Source organism: Anolis sagrei, chromosome 7 (genome assembly GCF_037176765.1).
Source record: "Anolis sagrei isolate rAnoSag1 chromosome 7, rAnoSag1.mat, whole genome shotgun sequence".
Taxonomy (NCBI): Eukaryota; Metazoa; Chordata; class Lepidosauria; order Squamata; family Dactyloidae; genus Anolis; species Anolis sagrei.
In genome coordinates, this window is record NC_090027.1 from 6,090,881 (window position 1) to 6,115,430 (window position 24,550).

General features: G+C 43.3%; 1 protein-coding gene across 1 annotated transcript in view; it reads left to right on the plus strand.

The window, feature by feature from the left end:
• DOCK5 (dedicator of cytokinesis 5) overlaps positions 1 to 24,550 on the plus strand; it is a 204,389-nt gene that overhangs the window by 174,090 nt on the left and 5,749 nt on the right. The window contains exons 42-51 of the mRNA XM_067470674.1: positions 1,893 to 1,974; positions 4,599 to 4,683; positions 5,722 to 5,808; positions 6,574 to 6,750; positions 8,230 to 8,313; positions 9,513 to 9,650; positions 13,297 to 13,463; positions 13,677 to 13,854; positions 16,939 to 17,077; positions 20,005 to 20,120. Of these exons, the coding sequence (XP_067326775.1) occupies positions 1,893 to 1,974; positions 4,599 to 4,683; positions 5,722 to 5,808; positions 6,574 to 6,750; positions 8,230 to 8,313; positions 9,513 to 9,650; positions 13,297 to 13,463; positions 13,677 to 13,854; positions 16,939 to 17,077; positions 20,005 to 20,120 (1,253 nt within the window). The remainder of the gene's footprint in view (positions 1 to 1,892; positions 1,975 to 4,598; positions 4,684 to 5,721; positions 5,809 to 6,573; positions 6,751 to 8,229; positions 8,314 to 9,512; positions 9,651 to 13,296; positions 13,464 to 13,676; positions 13,855 to 16,938; positions 17,078 to 20,004; positions 20,121 to 24,550) is intronic.

Consider the following 24,550-nt stretch of genomic DNA (forward strand, 5'->3'; position numbering starts at 1 on the left):
TCTGTGCTCCGAGAAACCTGGTGGCCCAGTGGGTTAAACTGCTGAGCTGCTGAACTTGGTGACTGAAAGGTCAGTGAATCGAATCCGGGGAGCGGGGTGAGCTCCTGCTGTTAGCCCCAGCTTCTGCTAACCTAGCAGTTTGAAAACATGCAAATGTGAGTAGATCAATACGTACTACTCAGGCGGGAAGGTAACAGCGTTCCATGCAATTATACTGGCCACATGACCTTGGAGGCGTCTATAGACAATGCCAGCTCCTTGGCTTAGAAATTGAGATGAGTAGTACCCCCCGGAGTCGAACACAACTAGACTTAATGTCAAGGGGAAAACTTTACAATGTGTATTTTGTTGTGTTTAATTTTCTATTATTTTGTATATTATTTTTGTTGTATTACTTTTGGGCTCAGCCTCATGTTCACCGCCCCAAGTCTCTATTGGGGAGATAGTGGCGGGGTATAAATAAAGCTTGTTGTTGGTGTTGTTATTATTATTATTATTATTATTATTATTATTATTATTATTTACCTTTACCTTCTTCACCTTGATATACGAGTTTAATTCGTAACTCGAAAAGCTCGTAACTCGGGGTGCTTGTAAGTCGAGGTCCCAGTGTGTAGTTTTCTCAATGCAGTTTGTCCCCCAGAATCATAAAATCCAATAGCAAATAAGATTTTTTTAAAAAAAAAAAATAGCTTTCACAATGAAAACAAAACTAGAGCTAGTGCCGGCTGAAGTAGCCAACTCCAGTCATTTGTGGTTTTGACTTTTCCAGATTTGATCATTCATGGCTTTGAATGAAATGTTCTGTCTAGGTTCTCCCATGTAACTAAAGTCAACTTCCTCCAGTTATGCTGGAGGACCTGAAGATGTCCAGAGAGAACACCTTTTTGGGGCTACCTTTGTATAACGGTATGGTCAGCTTCCAGGTGAAGTCAACCACAGAGTTAGAGGCTTTGAGTGTCATAGTCCTAAGTAAATCATTTTCCCCAACCTCTGGAGGTGTGCTGGTACGGCTGTACCAGGAACTCCAACTTTATTTTCTTTCTGTTATCTGTTTGCAGTCATAGGGCAGGCCTCCTGTCCATCATAATTAAGCTTTGGTTCTGTCCCTTGTTCAGGGCTCTGGGAGGGAAAGGAGCCATTTTTTGGGCAGTCTCACACAAGGTAGCTAAGCTATAGGACGTAGATCAGCTTGTCCTGTAGAAAAGCTTCCTTTCTCAATAACATCTGGGGATACAGAAGCAGAAATCTCAGGGGAAAGGTCTCAAAAGCTCTGGCTGAGAGCTCACAGCCTCTCAGCCTCACAGCAATCAGAGGGAAAACAGCCCTGAAGTTTTCAAAGAATTCTCTTAGGGAGGACAGCACTACAGATCCACGGAACTCCAGCTGAAATATCTTCAAGCCTCGGCTGGTAGGTCTACTCGATACCCAGACGCATTTGGAATCGGTAGTAGAACCCACACTGATGAAGCATAGATAGTAAACAGCCTGGGAGAGGTTAAATAGGGTTTCTTCTTACAGAGAAAGTACAGTTAATCGAAGTCAGGTACCACTCCATTGAGGACTAGACTAAGAAAGCCTTGAAGTGTTGTTTGAACCAATTGAAGATTTGTTGTTTGTTCCATAATAAAGACTTTGTTGTATCATTAAGGACTCTAAAAGACCAACACTTCAGAAAAATCCCTGAGAACCTCTCTTTGAGGCCCCCTGGCTTCCCGCTGGGTTAAAGTATACGTCGTATAGAAAAGTACAGCTGTTACAGGCCCAGCGCACAACAGAACAGGAGGGGTCGCAGAATTTCCTTCAATGGTCTTATTCAATTGAGAAAATTGACTGTTCTGTCCTTTCTGCCCACTTCTCCTTCTTTGGTTTCCTTAACGCATGTCATACAGACGTACAGTGCTTCATCGTTAAACCTGTAATGAACCTCCCACCAAACCTCAAGGACAAGCCTGTTCCAGAGCAGATTCTCAAGTAAAATATACACACTCAATTTTCTATCAGCTGTTTTTGTTTACATCTAGAAACAAAGTGCAAAATTATCAAACACTTCACACTTATTTATTTATCATGTCAGAAGGGCTGGGCTTTATCACAGCTGGTTAATCACTTGCAGCAATAGATCGTTCCCAGCCAAAAGGCTGGCATTTTGGAACCCCGGTTGGGGTGAGCATCCGACCTTCAGCCTAGCTTACTATCCACCTAAGTCAGGGGTCCTCAAACCTTTTAAACAGAGGGCCAAGTCACAGTACCTCAAACTGTTAGAGGGACGGATTATAATTTTTTAAAAAACATGAATGAGTTCCTATGCACACTGCACGTATCTTATTTGTAGTGCAAAAAACACTCAAAAACAATACAGTAATTAACACAAAGAACAATTTTAACAAATATAAACTTATTAGTATTTTGATGTATTGTCGAAGGCTTTCATGGCCGGAATCACTGGCCCTCGCTCCAGGCACTGTCAGGCCATTATATGCTAATCAGGGTGGTCAGTTGAAACATTCACACCTAGCTCCAGCAGACAAGAGTCCTTTGTCCCACCCTGGTCATTCCACAGATATATAAACCCCCTTTTCCTCATTCCAACAGACCTCACTACCTCTGAGGATGCTTGCCATAGATGCAGGCGAAATGTCAGGAGAAAATGCCTTTAGAACATGGCCATATAGCCCGAAAAAACCTACAAAAATCCAGTATTAGTATTTCAATGGGAAGTGTGGGCCTGCTTTTGGCTGATTGTTGTTGTGTGCTTTCAAGACATTTCAGACTTAGGTTGACCATGAGCGAGGGCTGGGTAAATGACCTTGGAGGGCCGTATCCCACCCCCGGGCCTTAGTTTGAGGAGTTTGAAAACAGCTGTGTGCTATGAGTAGATAAATTAGGTACCACTTAACCAGAGAGGTATTTTACGGCACCATAAAAAAGCTGGCGATCAAAGAGCAGGAAGGAAAGTATGTGATCGAAAAGCCTTGATGTTATAAAGGATGAAGCGGCAGCTCCCCCTGTGGCTGGAATCCAGCATAACCTCCAGGACGCTGAAGTTGGAAAAACGTTAACACATACCTCTGTCTGTCCTGTATGTCTAACGGTATTGAATGTTTGCCATGTATGTGTTCTGTGATCCGCCCTGAGTCACCTTCAGCATGAGAAGGGCAGAATATAAGTGCTGTAAATAAATAAACAAAATTGAGAATACAGTTAGAATGCATACAAAAACGACAAACAAAGTTAAAAGTTTGGCATTGTTCTGAATTTCCTTTGACCTGAAGCTGGCCACTTGGGGTGCCTCTAGTTTGACTGTAAGAAGGTCGTATTTACTTGCTTACTTATTTAGATGATCCCTCGTAGCTCAAGGATGATTGTCTTCCAATGTTTGATGACAGGCTTCTCGTATATTTCTGCCAAGTTATTTAATGTGGCTTGGCGGTGGATCCGGAGGTGACTGTGGAGCCCTATTCTTGCTCTGCATCTTCTCCCGCAGTGAGGGCATTGGTTTCCAGGTGGAAGGGGGTCCCGGTCAGGGTTGGCTTGACGTGCTTTCCTCTTGGCATGTTTCTCCCTTTTGCCCTCCATTCGTGCCGCTTCAAATTCCACAGCACTGCTGGTCACAGCTGACCCCCAGCTGCAACACTCAAGGGCCAGGGCTTCCCCGTTCTCAGTGTCTACGCCAGAGTATTTAAGGTTGGATTGAGCCCATCTTTCAATCTCTTTTCCTGCCCACCAACATTCCGTTTTCCGTTCTTGAGTTCAGAGTAGAGCAACTGCTTTGGGAGATGGTGGTCGGGCATCCAGACTACGTGGCCGGTCCAGTGGAGTTGATGGCAGAGGACCATCACTTCAGTGCTCATGGTCTTTGCTTCTTCCAGCATGCTGACATTTGTCCACCTGTCTTCCCAAGAGATTTGCAGGATTTTTCGAAGGCAACACGGATGGAAGCATTCCTGGAGTTGCGTATTACATCTGTAGACAGCCCACGTTTCGCAGGCGTAGAGCAGGGTTGGGAGGACAATGGCTTTATAAACAAGCACCTTGGTCTCCCTATGGATGTCCTGGTCCTCAAACACTCTCTGCTTCATTCAGAAGAAGGCTGCACTCACAGAGCTCAGGCAGTGTTGTATTTTGGTGTCAATGTTGACTTTTGTGGAGAGGTTGTTGCCAAGGGAGCAAAAATGGTCAACATTTTGTAACGTTACACCATTAAACTGTATTTCTGGCATTGGAGAGGGATTGGCTGGTGACTGCTGGAAGAGCACTTTGGTTTTCTCAATGTTTAATGACAGGCCGAGCTTCTCGTATGCTTCTGCAAAGGTGTTTAGAATGGATTGTAGGTCTTCTTCTGAGTGCGCACAGATGACATTGTCATCAGCATATTGGAGTTCTATAACAGATGTTGTTGTAACCTTCCTTTTGGCTTTCAGTTTGCTGAGGTTAAACAGCTTGCCATCTGTCCGATAGATTATTTCCACTCCGGTTAAGAAGGTCTTAACACTTGATTGAGGGGAATAGGTTTTCATTTAGCTCTGTAGGTGAGGATTTTGCAAGGCAACTAATGATGACATACGTGATTATTTTCCCCCTGTTTGCTCTTTCAGCTTCTATAGGGCCAATGAAGTGCAACAATTCCAATATTCCCGCCCCTTCAGGAAAGGAGAAAAAGATCCAGAGAATGAATTTGCAGTGAGTCCTTCATGGTTGGAACCAAGCCAGCTGAGGCAATAACATGAACGTTGAGTTTTGGGTTAGATAGAAAGGGTTGGTTACATGATATTGGGGATGGAATCAAAATGCTAACTAACTAGGGATGAAAACAGATTTTCACATGTACCATGACTAGAGATGGGAATACCTGGGGGAAAAATGGAAAATTGGGGGGAAACCAGTTTTTTTCCACACACAACCCCCATTTTTCCATTTTATCCCTGTTTTTCCCCAATCTTTCCGTTTTTTTTTTTTCAGGCCTTCCCCTCTCTAACCTCAACCAAATTTTGGAAAATTGAATTTATAACCTTTAGGAAATTATAACTTTTAGAAAAACATGATCTTTCAGAGAAGAGCCAAAAAAAACCAAAAAACCTTCAGAGTAGAATCTTCTCTTGTGGTATACTACCAGATATAATTACGCAAAGCAATGGTTTCAGTTGTTAGACCGAATAACCTGTGATTTCTGATCTGTTAGGATTTGGTTGTGCATAAAAACAGCGGTGCTTTAGAAGTGTTTTTCAGTACCCAAAATATATATACTCTCCCATAAAACAACTTGTTTTATATAATGCTCTCAAGAGACAAAAAGGAAGTCGACTTGGATAAAAGTAACTTATCTGGTTTCCTCACAACCTTCATGTGTTCAGCATACACTGATACCAAAATGTATTAGTCCAGTTTCAGATATGTTTGAGATAATTCTCTGTGCCATTCGGCCAGGACATCTCTTACGAGTGAAACAGTAAGCAAGTGTATGATCTGAGGTCTGAAATAGTCTGTAGTCAGAAGTTGTCTGTCTGAAGTGATCATGTGGTCTGCAGCCCCTTTTATAACTTTTCAAGAACCATAGAGTAAAGGAAGCTGCATATCAGAACATACATACGGGAAACAATAAGCAACAGGATCCTAGATAAACATTACTAGAGAAAGTTTGAAGAAAGTTGTCATTTCCAGCACTAACAGTTGCAGCTATCTCAATAACTTCTCTCTTTCTGTCTCTCAACTTTGATTCAGACAATGTGGATCGAGAGGACCACGTACACAACTGCCTATTCATTCCCAGGCATTCTCAAATGGTTTGAGGTGAAACAAGTTTCAGTGGTGAGTTTCTAAGTCAGTGTTTCTCAACCTGGGGGTCGGGTGGGTCGTGAGAGGGGTCATCCAAGAGCATAAGAAAACAGTATTTTCTGTTGGTCATAGCGGTTCTATGTGGGGAGTTCGACCCAATTCTATCATTGCAGTCATGATGGCCACATGACCTTGGAGGTGTCTACGGACAATGCCAGCTCTTCGGCTTAGAAATGGAGATGAGCACAACTCCCCAGAGTCGGACACGACTGGACTTAATGTCAGGGAAAAACCTTTACCTACCTTACTTCACAGATTTTCACTTTTTGCGGGTGGTCATGGAACGTAACACCCACGATAAGTGAAGGAACACTGTAACTCCCAAATGGCAAAATCAACCCCCCAACCCCACCAGTATTCAACTTTGGGCATATTGGGTATTTGTCCAAATTTGGTCCAGTGCATGAAAATACATCCTGCATATCAGATAATTTACACTACGATTCATAACAGGAGCAAAATGACAGTTATGAAGCAGCAATGGAAATAATGTTATGGTTGGAGCTCACCACAAAATGAGGAATTGTATTAATAGGTCGATGGAGATGTTATAGGAGATGGTAGAGTTCCCATATAAGGATCGTACCACCTCGCAAAAGAGTTGTATACAAATGGGTTATGAATGAATTTTTGTGCAATGATATGGCTCTTGAATGTTGGAGCTTTAAGTTAGCTTCCATTGACAACTGCTGAGGAATTAGTTAGGGTTTCACGTTCTCCTGTATCCGTATTTCTCAGGAGGAAATCAGCCCTTTGGAGAATGCCATCGAAACCATGGAGTTGACCAACGAGAAGATCAGCAACTGTGTGCAGCAGCACGCCTGGGATCGGAGCCTGCCTGTGCACCCGCTTTCCATGCTGTTGAATGGCATTGTGGATCCAGCTGTTATGGGAGGATACAACAACTATGAGAAGGTTAGTCATTTCCTTGGAGTCGGTGATAAATCCAAGAGCTGATTTTAAGAAAGAGAGAGAAAACGGGATGAGTACCTGCCTTAGATGGCTTCGTTTCCAATCTTTCCTTTTTGGGCAAAGTCCTAGAACGTGTGGTGGCCTCGCAACTCCAGAATCTCAGAAGACATTGACTATCTAGATCAGTGTTTCTCAACCTGGGGGTTGGGACCCCTGGGGAGGGGTCGCAAGGGGGGGGGGTGTCAGATCATCAGAAAACACAGTGTTTTCTGTTGTTTGTGGGTATTCTGTGTGTGAAGTTTGGCCCAATTTTATCGTTGGTGGGGTTCAGAGTGCTCTTTGATTATAGGTGAACTATAAATCCCAGGAACTAAAACTCACAAATGTCATCTATTTTCCCCAAATTCCACCAGTGTTCACATTTGGGCTTATTGAGCATCTGTGCCAAGTTGGGTGCAGATCCATCATTGTTTCAAGTCCATAGTGCTCCCTGGATGTAGAACTACAACTCCAAAACCCAAGCTCAATGCCCACCAAACCCCTCAGTATCTTCTATTGGTCATGGGAGTTCTGTGTGTCAAGTTTGATTCAATTCCATCGTTGGTGGAGTTCAGAATTATCTTTGATTGTAGGTGAACTATAAATCCCACCCAACTACAACTCCCAAATGTCAAGGTCTATTTTCCCCAGACTCCACCAGTGTCCACATTTGGGCATATTGAGTATTCATGCCAAGTTTGGCCCATCAGATCCATCACTGTTTGAGTCCACAGTGCTGTCTGGATGTAGGTGAACTACAACTCCCAAACTCAAGGTCAATGCCCACCAAACTCTTCCAGTATCTTCTGTTGGTCATGGGAGTTCTGTGTGAAAAGTTTGGTTCAATTCCATTGTTGGTGGAGTTCAGAATGATATTTGATTGTAGGTGAACTATAAATCCCAGTAACTACAACTCCCAAATGACAAAATCAATCCCCCCCTCAACCCCACCAGTATTTGGTCCAGTGAATGAAAATACATCCTTCATATCAGATAATTTACATTATGATTCATAACAATAGCAAAATTACAGTCATGAAGTAGCAACGAAAATAATGTTATGGTTGGGGGTCACCACAACATGAGGAAATGTATTAAGGGGCCATGGCATGAGGAAGGTTGAGTACCACTGATCTAGATCCAGCGCAGTCTGGCTTTAGGCCGGGACATGGTACCGAGACAGCCTTGGTCGTCTTAGTGGATGGTCTTCGCTGGGAGCAAGACAGGAGGAGTGTGTCCCTGTTGGTTCTGCTGGACCTCTCATTGGTCTTTGATACTGTTGACGTCTTATGGAAATGGACCTTGGAAGCACTGTTCTTCAGTGGCTCCCGTCCTTTCTGGAAGGCCATTCCCAGATGGTGCTGGTAGGGGACACCTGCTCGGCCCCATGGCCTTTGTACTGTGGGGTCAGTATTGATTGTTCCTTCTGTTTCCTCTCTCCAGGCCTTTTTCACAGATAAATATATTCAAGAACACCCTGAAGATCAAGAAAAGATCGAACAGCTCAAGCAACTCATTGCTCTACAGGTATCAGTTCCAAGGAGATGGTGTGGGTGGCGAACACTGCAGTGCAACAACATCCACATGAAGCCACTGGGAGAGATCACCCGGATTTTTGGAGTTTGATGCCATCTGTATGCAGATAACACTCAACTCTATTACTCCTTTCCACCTGCTGCTAAGGAGGATGTTCAGGTCCTGAACCAGTGCTTGGCAGTTGTGACAGTCTCTCATCTGGTATCACCCATGAATTGAGGTGCTGGGTTTGGGCCTGCCACTTTTGGACTCTCGCTTGCTGGGGTGTTCCAGCGAGTGTCTCTGTAGTTCTAAGAAAACTATGTCTTGATTTAAGTCGTTGACGTGCTGGCTGATACCCAAACAGTGGATGAGCTGGAGATGTCTCTGCCTTGGTCCTTTCACTATTGGCTGCTACTTCCCGGCGGATGTCAGGTGGTGCAATACCGGCTAAGCAGTGTAATTTCTCCAGTGGTGTGGGTCGCAGACACCCCGTGATAATGCGGCATGTCTCATTAAGAGCCACATCCACTGTTTTAGTGTGATGAGATGTGTTCCACACTGGGCATGCATACTCAGCAGCAGAGTAGCATAGCGCAAGGGCAGATGTCTTCACTGTGTCTGGTTGTGATCCCCAGGTTGTGCCAGTCAGCTTTCGTATGATGTTGTTTCTAGCGCCCACTTTTTGTTTGATGTTCAGGCAGTGCTTCTTGTAGGTCAGAGCACGGTCCAAAGTGACTCCCAGGTATTTGGGTGCGCTGCAATGCTCCAGTGGGATTCCTTCCCAGGTAATCCTCAGAGCTCGGGATGCTTGTCTGTTCTTATCTCCGGTTGCTTCTGGGTTGAGAGAATCGGCCGTCTACGAAGACGTTGCCCAGGGGACGCCCGGATGTCTTGCAATCCTGCGAGGAGGCTTCTCTCATGTCCCCCTCTGGCACCACGAGATGCAGAGCCAATCTTAAGAAATGGGGCTACAGGGTGGAATCCTCGGCATGCGAGTGCGGAGAAGAACAAACCACATTTGGTAACCCAAATTTCGGAGGTGGCCAGGGGAGTTTTTGCACAATTAAAACTTGTGTGCCAGTTGCATTCATACCTTGAGAAGTCAGACTTGATCTTACACGTTTGTTCCACCAAAGAGTAGTCTAGCTGTACATGGCAGTTGGCCTTTCCGTGTCTGTCCTTTCTCATTACGTTTGTTTCTCTTCCAGATGCCTTTGTTGGCTGAAGGGATCCGGATTCATGGGAAGAGATTGACCGAACAACTGAAGCCTCTTCACGACCGCCTGACCTCTTGTTTCAAGGAGCTGAGGGAAAAAGTGGAGAAGCTCTACGGCGTGGTAACCCTAGTAAGGATCACTGCATACTGCATACTACGGATATGTATTTGTGGGAAGGAAACCCTCTCCATCTGAAGAGAGATGAAAAATACTCATAGGTAGACTGATCTCCCTAGGAACAGGGTAGTTATTTATTTATCGTGTCAGGAGCAACCAGACATTTGTATTACATTTTTAACAAAACAAACAAGCAAACAGACAAAACACAAAGTTTGCAAGATTGGTAGTTGATTAAATGTCCTTTGACCAGTATCTGGCCCCTTGGAGTGCCTCTGGTGTTGCCGCAAAGAGGTCCTCCATTGTGCATGTGGCAGGGCTCAGGGTGCATTGCAGCAGGTGGTCAGTGGTTTGCTCTTCTCCGCCAAGTTTGGTTCAGTTCCGTCATTGGTGGAGTTCAGAATGTTCTTTGATTGTAGGTGAAGTATACAGTGTTCCCTTGCTACTTTGCGGTTTGCTTTTCGCGGACTTGCTGTTTCGCAGGTTTTTGCCTCCTGGGAGAGAGGCTGTTATGACTCAGCTGGAACCACAGAGTGGTAGTGTTAATGGTTCTGATTTATTTATTTATCATGTGAGGAGCGAACCAAAACAGTTGTATTGCATTAAAAAACAGACAAACAAACAAAACACAAAGTTTGCAGACTTGGTATTCTATTAAACGTTGTTTGACAAGTATTTGGCCACTTAGAGTGCCTCTGGTGTTGCTGCAAGAAGGTCCTCCCTTGTGCATGTGGCAGGGCTCAGGTTGCATTGCAGCAGGTGGTCAGTAGTTTGCTCTTCTCCACACTCGCATGTCGAGGATTCCACTTGTGGCCCCATTTCTTGAGGTTGGCTCTGCATCTCGTGGTGCCAGAGCCTTCCAAGTCATCCAGTCTTCTGTGTGCCCAGGGGGGAGTCTCTCATTTGGTATCAGCCAATGATTGAGGTTCTGGGTTTGAGCCTGCCACTTTTGGACTCTCGCTTGCTGGGGTGTTCCAGCGAGTATCTCTGTAGATCTTAGAAAACTATTTCTTGATTTAAATCATTGATGTGCTGGCTGATACCCAAACAAGGGATGGGCTGGAGATGTCACTGCCTTGGTCCTTTCACTATTGGCTGCTACTTCCCAGCAGATGTCAGGTGGTGCGACATGCGAGTGTGGAGGGGAGCAAACCACTGACCACCTGCTGCAATGCACCCTGAGCCCTGCCACATGCACAATGGAGGACCTCCTTGCGGCAACACCAGAGGCACTCCAAGTGGCCAGATACTGGTCAAAGGACATTTAATCTTGGAAGTCACTGAACAGACTGTGTTCTGGCCCCACGAGATGCAGAGCCAACCTCAAGAAATGGGGCCACAAAGTGGAATCCACGACATGCGAGTGCGGAGAAGAGCAAACCACAGACCACCTGCTGCAATGCAACCTGAGCTCAACACCAGAAGCACTCCAAGTGGCCAGCGACTGGTCAAAGGACATTTAATCAACTACCAAACTTGCAAATTCTGCGTTTTGTCTGTTTGTTTGTTTATTTTTGTTAAAACTGTAATACAAATGTCTGGTTGCCGATGACATGGTAAATAAATAAATACTAGGGCTGGGCGGTTTCACTTCGTTACTTCGTAATTCGTTAATAATTCGTTAATTTTTTCAATTACAAAACGATAACGAACCATTCTGGAGCAATTTTTTTAAAAAACGAATTTTTAAATAGTTTTGTAAATGCTTCATATTTCGTTATCGTTCGTCACATGTCGCACCACCTGACATCCACTGGGAAGTAGCAGCCAATAGTGAAAGGACCAAGGCAGTGACATCTCCAGCCCATCTCTTGTTTGGGTATCAGCCAGCACGTCAACTACTTAAATTCGTTTCGTTATTGTTTTGAGGTCGTTTCGTTATTATTTCCGCATGTCTGGGCCAGTTTTATGGTTTAATTAGTGAAAAAAAATTATAATATCACACCAACAGTCAACAACAGAGGGAGAGGGAAGCTTCAGAAGTTTTTGGAGGTTTTTTAGCGTATTTCGCGGTCGCGTCCGCCATTAACGAATCGATTCGTTATTGTTTCGGAAATCGATACGTTAATGCTTTGTAATTTTTTTCACATTTACGAAATTTCGTAAATATCGAACTTTTTTAAAGGAAAATTTTGTAATTATTTTAAATAAAACCCAAAAAAACCCCAAAAAACGAATCGATTTTAGAAACAAATTTTTCCGTTGTTACCCAGGCCTAATAAATACATCAATTGGATAGAAAAAGCAGTTAAATACACCGTAACGTAATGCAGTGATCACTGTATTTATGAATCTAGCACCAAAACAGCATAAAGGACAACCATCTACTTCTGTCTTCATTCATGATTTTCCGTTCTTTCACAATTGAAATTCCGTACCCATTTTGCCACATGCTGTCTTGACATTATGTCCTCTCCGTAAACTGAAATGATCTTGCGATGAATCGCAGCAGCGTTCATGCCCTTAGCATTTAGGTAGCGTATTAAAGTGCGAAGTTCACACTTGGAGGGAAATGGAATGAGGATGCTCATCTCTAAACTTCACCACAACGCCAGTTGATGAGCTACTGACGACTGGCACTGCTCGTTCAGTTCCGCTGGCTTCCCGCTACACAGCAGTGATACCAACTTCCCCGTGAGAGCTATGTAATCTTACTTTCCGGATAACCATCGTACATCTATGCAAGCTTTCTCTTTTATTAACTAATAAAAGCATTGTACCAGAAACTACTCAAATGGAACACAGAGTCAGAGCTAATCAAAGACAACATGTTAAAGTGGGCCAAGGACTTTGGGCACTCCATCTTGCTCAGAGAATGGGAGAGTATTTGGAAGGAAAAAATCAAGTGCACAAAGACAGCTAATATAATAGAAAACTGGAGAAAAATGTTTTTTCATTGGCATATTACTCCGCATCAACTTTCTAAATTTCAAAAAGGAACAAATAACAATTGTTGGAAGTGTGCCAAACAACTAGGTACCTACTTTCACGTATGGTGGCAGTGTCAAAAAGTAAAAAAAAATTGGCTCGAGATACATAAGCAAGTGCAAAGAATCTTACAGATCAAATTTGAACCCAAACCGGAGTACTACCTACTCCACTTGCTGGACTTTAACACGGATAAAAACAAGGATATGTTATTTTACCACTTGATGGCAGCAGCAAGAATTTTGATTGCTAGCATGTGGAAAAAGAAAGAATTACCAACAACAGAAACATGGCTGCTTAAAATAAGAGACCTGATGGAAAATGATTCTCTGGCAAACATAGTATTTGACAAGAGTAAGAAAAATAGAATAGACTGGCGCCCGATAAGGACATTTCTAAAGGAAAGGAAAAATATATTGTTGCCAGAATAGAGAAGCGAAAGTGATAAAGAAGACAAGAATTACACAACGACAAGTTTTTCAACCCGCAATCTAGATTGGAAGTCTAGATTGTTTTTTAAATTGATTCACCTACCACTACCTATCCATTACCCTCACTTCCGGCCAAATCACCTCCACCCCAATTCCCCTCCCTACCACCCCCCCCTCCCCTATAGCAGGTTATACTTGATGTATAATGAAAATCTGTTAATAAAGATATTTTTAAAAAAATCTATGCAAGCTTTCTCCTTGCAAACAACATCACTTTCCCCTTTATATTCCCATCACAGCCTTCTTCACTGATCGAGAGAAAACAGAGCAGGTCTGGGCTGGTGGTTTTGCCGTACATCATGTCCTCCACTTTGAGGAGACTCTCCGTTGCCTCGGTGACTTCCTCTGTGGGATCCACATCGTCTACCTCTTCAGACAGTACTTCCTCCAGACCAGGGTCAGATGGGTGAGTTGTGGCATCTGTAGAAAGCAGAGTGAAATATAAATTAGAATAATCTGGTTTGTTTTAATCAGAAGTAACTACAGTAGACCTTTAGTATCTTATGTGTTTGTTGCAGGGCTCAAGTCCAATTATGTATGACTAGCCGTCCCCTGCCACATGTTGCTGTGGCCCAGTTGCTGTGCCCTCCATGATTGTTTTTTTGTGTGGCATCTACAGGTCCATCCTTGAACCCCTTGTGGAAAGGAGGAGTTCAGCATCCTCCAGGATGGATGACCTCTTTACCAAAGAGGATGGTGAAAACCAGACGAGTAAATTCAGGCGGAAGAACTGGAGCCTCAGCAAATCTCAGGTTATGGCGGAGAAGGAGTCCGAAACAGAATTGACATCCAAAATGGTAATATAAATGAATAAAAGCATTGTTGGGCTTTCCAAACAAAGATTAAATATTGGTGGGGCCATGGTGGCACAGTGGATTAAATCTCTTAGTTGCAGAACTTGCTGACCAGATGGTCGGTGGTTCAAATCTGCGGGGCAAGGTGAGCTCCCAGTGTTAGGCCCAGCTTCTGCCAACCTAGCAGTTCAAAAACATGCAAATGCGAGTAGCACTGGGACTGTGACACAGCTATCTGAGTGTCAGCTGCATTAAGATCACTTCTGACCATAAGGTCATGAGTTCAAAGCCAGCCCAGGTCAGAGTGAGCTTCCGACCAATTGTGTAGCTTGTTGTCGACCTTTGCAACCCGAAAGACAGTTGCATCTGTCAAGTAGGAAAATTGGGTACCACCTATGTGTGGGGAGGCTAATTTAACTAATTTACGAGGGCATAAAAAATAATCAAACAAAAGCATGCGGGGAATGCGGAAGTACTTCATCAGTGTCACAGATGGATGATGAAAGCAACAGCTCCCCTAGTGGCCAGAAAAAGTTAAATAGCCTCTGACTGTCTGTCTCTATCTGTTGTGTATCTTTGGCATTGAATGTTTGCCATATATGTGTACATTGTAATCCGTCCTGAGTCCCCTGCGGGGTGAGAAGGGCGGAATTTAAATACTGTAAATAAATAAATAAATAGATCAATAGGTACCATTTCAGCAGGAAAGGAACGGTACTCCATGCAGTCATGCCGGTCACGTGACCTTGGAGGTATCTATGGACAACGCCAGCTCTTTGGCTTAGAAATGGAGATGAGCACCGGTCCCCAGAGTTGGACTTGACTAGACTTAATGTCAAGAGGAAACCTTTACCTTTACCTTTAGTAAGTGTCTTTTCCTTAGGTGCCACATTTGAATTGGGGGAAAAGGAGGAGATAAATCAATTGTAGCATCCAGGGAAGTCATGCTACCCCTCTATTCTGCCTTGGTCAGACCACACCTAGAATCATACTGTGTCCCATTCTGGGAGATGGTGACAAGCTGGAATGTGTCCAGCTGGAGAACAAGCCCTATGAGGAGCGGCTGAAAGAGCTGGGCATGTTTAGCCTGAAGAAGAGAAGGCTGAGAGGAGACATAAAGAGGGCCATGTATAAATATGTGAGGGGAAGTCATAGGAAAGAGGGATCAGGCTTGTTTTCTGCTTCCCTGGAGACTAGGACGCAATGGAACAATGGCTTCAAACTACAGGAAAATAAGGAGATTCCCCCTGAACATGAGAAAGAACTTCCTGACTGTGAGAGCTGTCCAGCAGTGGAACTCTCTGCCCCAGAGTGTGGTGGAGACTCCTTCTTTGGAGGCTCTGAAGCAGAGGCTGGATGGCCATCTGTCGGGGGTGCTTTGAATGTGATTTTCCTGCTTCTTGGCAGAATGGGGTTGGACTGGATGATGGCCCACGAGTTGTCTTCCAACTCTAGGATTCTATGATAATATGAGTCTTTTTATGAGAAATGGCTTCAAACTACATGGAAGGAGATTCCACCTGAACATGAGGAAGAACTTCCTGACTGTGAGAGCTGTTCAGCAGTGGAACTCTCTGCCCTGGAGTGTTGTGGAGGCTCCTTCTTTGGAGGCTTTGAAGCAGAGGCTGGATGGCCATCTGTCGGGGGTGCTTTGAATGTGATTTTCCTGCTTCTTGGCAGAAAGGGGTTGGACTGTATGGACCACAAGTTCTCTTCCAACTCTATGATTCCATGATAATATGAGTCTTTTTATGAGAAATGGCTTCAAACTACAGGGAAGGAGATTCCACCTGAACATGAGGAAGAACTTCCTGACTGTGAGAGCCATTCAGCAGTGGAACTCTCTGCCCCGGAGTGTGGTGGAGGCTCCTTCTTTGGAGGCTTTGAAGCAGAGGTTGGATGGCCACCTGTCGGGGGGGCTTTGAATGTGATTTTCCTGCTTCTTGGCAGAATGGGGTTGGACTGGATGGCCCACGAGTTCTCTTCCAACTCTATGATCCTATGATAATATGAGTCTTTTTATGAGAAATGGCTTCAAACTACAGGGAAGGAGATTCCACCTGAACATGAGGAAGAACTTCCTGACTGTGAGAGCTGTTCAGCAGTGGAACTTTCTGCCCTGGAGTGTTGTGGAGGCTTCTTCTTTGGAGGCTTTGAAGCAGAGGCTGGATGGCCATCTGTCGGGGGTGCTTTGAATGTGATATTCCTGCTTCTTGGCAGAATGGGGTTGGATTGGATGGACCACAAGAAATGGCTTCAAACTACAGGGAAGGAGATTCCACCTGAACATGAGGAAGAACTTCGTGAATGTGAGAGCTGTTCAGTAGGCTTGGGCGGTTTCGTTCGTTAATTTCGTAATTCGTTATTAATTCGTATTTAAATTAGCTTACGATCCAATATTGAGCCATGCAGGAATAGTGTGAGGAGTAAATTAGATTCGAAACAATTTTTTCAATTTATTTCGTAATTATTTTGTTATTATTTCGTAATCATTTCGTAATCATTTTCGCATGTCTGGTGCAAGTTTTATAGTTGTTGTTTGTTTTATCACACCAACAGTCAACAACAGAGGGAGAGGGAAGCTTCAGAAGTTCCCCCCGTCCCATTTGGAGGTTTTTTTAGCATATTGCGCAATCGCGTCCGCCATTAACGAATCGATTCGTAATTATACGAAATTTCGTATATTTCAAAATTTTTAAAAGGAAAATTTTGGAATTGTTAAAAAAACGAAACACAAGGGCCCCCCTAAAAACAAAACAAGTTTAGAACCAATTTTTTCCGTGGTTACCCAAGCCTACTGTTCAGCAGTGGAACTCTCTGCCCTGAAGTGTAGTAGAGGCTCCTTCTTTGGAGGCTTTTAAACAGAGGCTAAATGACCATCTGTCGGGGGTGTTTGGAATGTAATTTTCCTGCTTCTTGGCAGAATGAGGTTGGACTGGATGGACCACAAGGTCTCTTCCAACTCTAGGATTCTATGATTCTATTGCTTGTTTGGGGAAAAGGTCAGACCAAAGCATTTTGCTGCCCGAGGCAATAAATAATCAGAGAATGTGCAGTGTTTTCTCTCCTCTCTTTCTGTCTTTCCAGAACACATCAGGAAAGACACTGAGGCCAAAGAGTCTCCAGCTGGGAGAGAGCAGACTGACGCTTCTTCAGGGCTCTTTGCTCCAACAAACCATCCCTCTCAGCCCACCGCCCAACACTCCCAAAACGCCAAGAACCCAAAGTACGTTCTGGTGCAAGAAAATGGGGTTCATGCATCTCATCTCTTTTCAGACCAATTTTTTTTAGCACCGGGGAACTGCATTCTAATAGTTTTGTCAATACAAAACCAGATAGATCTCTATAATAACGAGGGCTGGAGAGGCTGAGGGAAATGAGTCACAGGCTGGCAAAGGCACTCCACTCCATTTCCCCATAAACATCCAATTGCAGAACTCCATCTGTATCGTGACCAGAATAGTAATGTGCATTAGGTATTATGTTCTTTTAACCTTGGCTAAATAGGACCTGAGCCCGCAGTGGCGCAGCGGGTTAAACTGCTGAGCTGCTGAACTTGCTGACTGAGAGGTCGGTGGTTTGAATCTGCGGAGCGGGGTGAGCTCCCACTGTTAGCCCCAGCTTCTGCCAACCTTGCAGTTCAAAACATGCAAATCTATATATATATAAATGCTCTGTGCATAATGAGTACCTTAAAAACAAAAGAACTCTCTCTTTTCTTCCTTCCCTCTTTTTCTTTCCCTTCTTCTTCCTTCCTTCTCTACCTGTTTCTTTTCTCGCCTCCTTTGCTCTTTGGTTCCATCCTTCCTTGTCTCATTCCTTCCCTCCCTCTTTCTCTCTTTTGTTCCTTCTCTTCTTCCTTCCTTCCCCCTCTCTTTCCTTCCTTCCCTCTTTTTCTTTCCCATCTTCTTCCTTCCTTCTCTACCTGTTTTTTTCTTACTTCCTTTGCTCTTTGGTTCCATCATTCCTTGTCTCATTCCTTCCTTCCTTCCCTCCCTCTTTCTCTTCTTCCTTCCTTCCCGCTCTCTTTCCTTCCTTCCCTCTTTTTCTTTCCCTTCTTCTTTCTTCCTTCTCTACCTGCTTCTTTTCTCGCCTCCTTTGCTCTTTGGTTCCATCCTTCCTTGTCTCATTCCTTCCTTCCTTCCCTCCCTCTTTCTCTCTTTCGTTCCTTCTCTTCTGCCTTCCCTCTCTCTTTCCTTCCTTCCCTCTTTTTCTTTCCCTTCTTCTTCCTTCCTTCTCTACCTGTTTTTTTCCTCACTTCCTTTGCTCTTTGGTTCTATCCTTCCTTGTCTCATTCCTTCCTGTCCAAGTTTCATGTCTATTCATCCAGTGGCTTTTGAGTTATGTTAATCCCTCAAACGAACATTACATTTTTAATGTATTATTTGAGAACACAGAAGTGCTGGACCACTCTCACAACCACCATGTCAGGCTACACAGAGAAGCCATTGAAATCCGCAAGCATGTGGACAATTTCAACAGAAAGGAGGAAACCATGAAAATGAACAAAATCTGGCTACCAGTATGAAAAAAAACTCTAAGATTACAACAGCACAACAACAGAGAGGAAACAAACAAGGACATCTAATCACCTCTCAACAAAAGTTTGCTCTAGGCACTGTCTGGCCATTATATGCTAATCAAGGTGATCAGTTGAAACATTCACACCTAGCTCCAGCAGACAAGACCCTTTTTTCTAGTTCCAACAGACCTCACGACCTCTGAGGATGCTTGCCATAGATGCAGGCGAAACGTCAGGAGAGAATGCCTCTAGAACATGGCCATATAGCCTGGAAAACCTACAACAACCCAGTGATTCTGGCCACGAAAGCCTTCGACAATACATTCAGGTGGAATGTCCTTTTAGGTGGACCTTGGGAGCAATCCATTAAAGAAAAATTCCCCCAGGCACTTCCAAGCCATTAAATGCTAATCAAGGTGGTCAGTTGAAACATTCACACCTAGCTCCAGCAGACAAGAGTCCTTTGCCCCACCCTGGTCATTCCACAGATATATAAACCCTTTTCCCTAGTTCCAACAGACCTCACTACCTCTGAGGATGCTTGCCATAGATGCAGGCGAAACGTCAGGAGAGAATGCCTCTAGTCCATGGCCATTTAGCCAGGAAAACCTACAACAACCCAGTGATTCCGGCCACAAAAGCCTTCGACAGTACATTCAGGTGGAATGTCCTTTTAGGTGGACCTTGGGAGCAATCCATTAAAGAGAGATTCCCCCAGGCACTTCCAACAGACCTCACTACCTCTGTGGATGCTTGCCATAGATGCAGGCGAAACGTCAGGAGAGAATGCCTCTAGAACATGGCCATATAGCCTGGAAAACCTACAACAACCCAGTGATTCCGGCCACGAAAGCCTTCGACAGTACATTCAGGTGGAATGTCCTTTTAGGTGGACCTTGGGAGCAATCCATTAAAGAGAGATTCCCTCAGGCACTTCCAACAGACCTCACTACCTCTGTGGATGCTTGCCATAGATGCAGGTGAAACGTCAGGAGAGAATGCCTCTAGAACATGGCCATATAGCCCGAAAAAAACCTACAACAACCCATTACATTTTTGTTTATATAGATATAATATTTTGCAAAAGCCACAGAAAATCTCATCAAGGGTTTTGACATCCTGGCTGTTTTGGCCTTTCCACTATAAACAAGTTACTATTAAAAAGTTATAATAAAAAACTAAGAAAATTGAGAGCATTTGATCAATTTCCCTTCTGCATTCATATTGAGACAAACTCTTCTCGACTTGGCCAAAAGTTTTGGTAGATTCCCTCTCCCATCACTAGACATCAGAGTCTGGGAGGCTACAAGGGAGGAACTCCAATGTGAAGGAAAACCCCGCCAGGCTTTTCTGGTGTCACTCTGGATTCTATTTTCTGTTGTCCCAGGTGTGCATTTTTCACATGTGCTTAGATTCATATACTTGAAGCCTGGAGACATTTCGGTTTGGGGAATTGCAAGTGGGATTCCAGGCTGACACATCTGTTCAGAATCAGCTTCTCAATGCCATGTGTGCGTGCACCTCGGTTTACAATTGGCACAAGAGTGCTTCCATCCGAACCCTGTCTTTCATCCGTGGCCTTTGTTTTTTTGCAGCCTCAACAATCTGTCTTTTCTTTTCCTCCTCTCCAGGTTTCCCTTCGTTGCAAACAGAAGGATTAGCCACCATTCTTTCGCAGAGCACTCCGCCCCCACCTCCGCCCAAATCCAAACCCTACGAGAATAGCAACTCTAGGAACTCCGCAGAGGTAAGGAAATGCAAAGTGACACCTTGATTTATTTATTTGGATCCTGTCACTTGAGAGGAAGCAGAGCCGGTGGAAATTTCCCTGGGGCTTTCCAGGCTGATGCTGTTCTTGAAAAGTGGCTCTCTGGTTAGTCCATGGACTCGTATCCTGAAACGACCAGTAGGTTAGGAGAAGTTTTTCCATGGGCCAAAAAAGTTGTTCTGAGAAGACCTACATCAGTGGTTCTCAACCTGGGGGTCGGGACCCCTGAGGGGGTCGCGAGGGGATGTTAGAGGGGTCGCCAAACACCATCAGAAAACAGTATTTTCTGTTGGTCATGGGGGTTCTGTGTGGGAAGTTTGGTCCAGTTCTGTTGTTGGTAGCCTTCAGAATGCTATTTCATTGTGGGTGAACTATAAATCCCAACAACTACAACTCCCAAATGGCAAGGTCTATTTTCTCCAAACTCTCCAAACTCTGTGTTCACATTTGGGCATATTGAGTATTTGTGCCAAGTTTGATCCTGATCCATCATTGCTTGAGTCCACAGTGTTCTCTGGATGTAGGTGAACTACAACAGAGAGGAAAAAACCAGGCACAGATTAACACAGATTAACACCTCCCAGCAACAGATTTTCCCAGGCTCAGGCAGGCCTTCAAATGCTAATGAAGGTGATCAGCTGAAACATTCACACCTAACTGCAGCAGGGAAGAGCTCCTTGCCCCACCCCAGCCATTCCACAGATATATAAACCCATTGTCCTAATTCCAACAGACCTCACTACCTCTGAGGATGCTTGCCATAGATGCAGGCGAAACGTCAGGACAAACGCCTCTAGAACATGGCTCTATAGCCCGAAAAAACCCACAAGAACCTAGTGATTCCAGCCATGAAAGCCTTCGACAATACAGTATGTTGTGTTGGTCATGGGGGTTCTGAGTGGGAAGTTTGGGCCAATTCTATCATTGATGGGGTTCAGAATGCTCTTTGATGGTAGGTGAACTATAAATCCCAGCAACTACAACTCCAAAATCTCAAGATCTATTTTCCCTAAACACCACATTTGGGCATGTTGAGTATTTGTGCCAAGTTAGGTCCAGATCCATCATTGTTTGAGTCTGGATCTAGGTGAACTACAACTCCCAAACTCAAGGTCAGTACCCACCAAACCCTTCCAGTATTTTCTGTTGGTCGTGGGACGTCTGTGTGCCAAGTTTGGTTCAATTCGATCGTTGGTGGAGTTCAGAAAGCTCTTTGATTTTAGGGGAACTATAAATCCCAGCAACTACAACTCCCAAATGTCAAGATCTATTTTCCCTAAACATCACATTTGGGCATGTTGAGTATTTGTGCCAAGTTAGGTCCAGATCCATCATTGTTTGAGTCTGGATCTAGGTGAACTACAACTCCCAAACTCAAGGTCAGTACCCACCAAACCCTTCCAGTATTTTCTGTCGGTCGTGGGACGTCTGTGTGCCAAGTTTGGTTCAATTCGATTGTTGGTGGAGTTCAGAAAGCTCTTTGATTTTAGGTGAACTATAAATCCCAGCAACTACAACTCCCAATTGACAAAATCAACCCCTTGCCCAACCCCACTAGTATTCAAATTTGGGTATATTGGGTATTTGTGCCAAATTTGGTCCAGTGAATGAAAATACATCCGGCATATTGGATATTTACATTACAATTCGTAATAGTAGCAAATTTATAGTTATGAAGCAACAACGAAAATAATATTACGGTTGGGGGTCACCGCAACATGAGGATCTGTATTAAGGGGTTGTGGCATCAGGAAGGTTGAGAAACACTGACCTACATGCTGCTGAGCAAAAGGATGACTCTCGAACAAATCGGTAATGCCCTGCATTATTTGCTGTCTGCTGTCTGCCTTGGAGTCTCATTTATTTATTATTTATTTACGGTTTTTATATTCCGCCCTTCTCACTCCGCAGGGGACTCAGGACGGATTACAGTGTACACATATTTGGCAAACATTCAATGCCAATTTTTGACATACAAACATATACAGACATACACAGAGGCTATTTAACTTATTCTGGCCACCAGGGGAGCTGTTGCTTTCATCGTCCATCTGCGACGCTGATGAAGCACTTCCGCATTCCCCGCATGCTTCCCCGCTGGAATGCTTTGCTGGAGTCTTCTTTATAGCCTCATAAATCAGTTAATTTAGCCTCCCCACACTTTAAGGTGGTACTTTATTTTCCTACTTGACAGATGCAACTGTCTTTTGGGTTGCAAAGGTCAACAACAGGCTACACACAATTGGTTGGAAACCCACTCCAACCCGGGCTGGCTTCGAACTCATGACCTTTTGGTCAGAGCGATCTTAATGCAGCTGACACTCAGCCAGCTGCGCCACAATCCCGGTCTTGGTAGTAATGAAAACTCGAATTCTCTCTTTGGCCATCTGTTTCTAAATACATTACCACAATTTAAATATCATAATTAGTGTACTTATTATTCAGTGTATAAATACGATCCTCCTTGAACATTTCAAAAGCCAGCAATAAATACAAAATAGATCTAATTTAGTTCTAAAGTACTTACAAAACTAAAGTTCTGGTGGTGAAAACTAGGGGGCGCTGGTGCTTTTCTTCTACAGTGTTGCTAAAGTTTTGGTGGTGAAAATTTAAGAAATCTAACAAAACTTTCAAAATTTCATTATTATTTCATTTTTGTTGATTTTTATGACAGAACCCATTAGGAACTGCCATTTTAAATGAAATTTTCAAAGTGGTGTAAATGTTCAGAAAGTTTCACCACAACTTTAGCAACACTTTAGAAGCAAAGCACCAGCGCCTCCTAGTCTTCACCACCAGAACTTTAGTTTTTTAAGTACTTTAGAACAATGGATTGCTCATGGGCAATCCATGGTTCCAAATGGTTCTAAAGTACTTATAAAACTAGGGAGCACTGGTGCTTTGCTTCTAAAGTATTTCTAAAGTTCTGGTGGCGAAAATTTCAGAACTCTAACAAACTTTCAAATTTTCATTATAAATGGCAGTTCCTAAATGGTTGTGTCATAAAAATCACCAATAATGAAATAAGAATGAAATTTTGAAAAATTTGTTAAGAGTTCTGAAATTTTCACCACCAGAACTTTAGCAACACTTTAGAAGTAAAGGACCAGCACCGCCGAGTCTTCACCACCAGAACTTTAGTTTTTTAAGTACTTTAGAACAATGGATTGCACATGGGCAATCCATGGTTCTAAATGGTTCTAAAGTACTTACAAAACTAGAGAGCGCTGGTGCTTTGCTTCTAAAGTGTTTCTAAAGTTCTGGTGGTGAAAATTTCAGAACTCTAACAAACTTTCAAATTTTCATTATAAATAGCAGTTCCTAATTGGTTGTGTCATAAAAATAATCAACAATGAAAGAATAATGCAATTTTGAAAGTTTTGTTAGAGTTCTGAAATTTTCACCACCAGAACTTTAGAAACACTTTAGAAGCAAAGGACCAGCGCCCCCTAGTTTTCACCACTAGAACTTTAGTTTTTCAAGTACTTTAGAACAATGGATTGCTCATGGGCAATCCATGGTTCCAAATGGTTCTAAAGTACTTATAAAACTAGGGAGCACTGGTGCTTTGCTTCTAAAGTATTTCTAAAGTTCTGGTGGTGAAAATTTCAGAACTCTAACAAACTTTCAAATTTTCATTATAAATGGCAGTTCCTAAATGGTTGTGTCATAAAAATCACCAATAATGAAATAAGAATGAAATTTTGAAAAATTTGTTAAGAGTTCTGAAATTTTCACCACCAGAACTTTAGCAACACTTTAGAAGTAAAGGACCAGCACCGCCGAGTCTTCACCACCAGAACTTTAGTTTTTTAAGTACTTTAGAACAATGGATTGCACATGGGCAATCCATGGTTCTAAATGGTTCTAAAGTACTTACAAAACTAGAGAGCGCTGGTGCTTTGCTTCTAAAGTGTTTCTAAAGTTCTGGTGGTGAAAATTTCAGAACTCTAACAAACTTTCAAATTTTCATTATAAATAGCAGTTCCTAATTGGTTGTGTCATAAAAATAATCAACAATGAAAGAATAATGCAATTTTGAAAGTTTTGTTAGAGTTCTGAAATTTTCACCACCAGAACTTTAGAAACACTTTAGAAGCAAAGGACCAGCGCCCCCTAGTTTTCACCACTAGAACTTTAGTTTTTCAAGTACTTTAGAACAATGGATTGCTCATGGGCAATCCATGGTTCCAAATGGTTCTAAAGTACTTATAAAACTAGGGAGCACTGGTGCTTTGCTTCTAAAGTATTTCTAAAGTTCTGGTGGTGAAAATTTCAGAACTCTAACAAACTTTCAAATTTTCATTATAAATGGCAGTTCCTAAATGGTTGTGTCATAAAAATCACCAATAATGAAATAAGAATGAAATTTTGAAAAATTTGTTAAGAGTTCTGAAATTTTCACCACC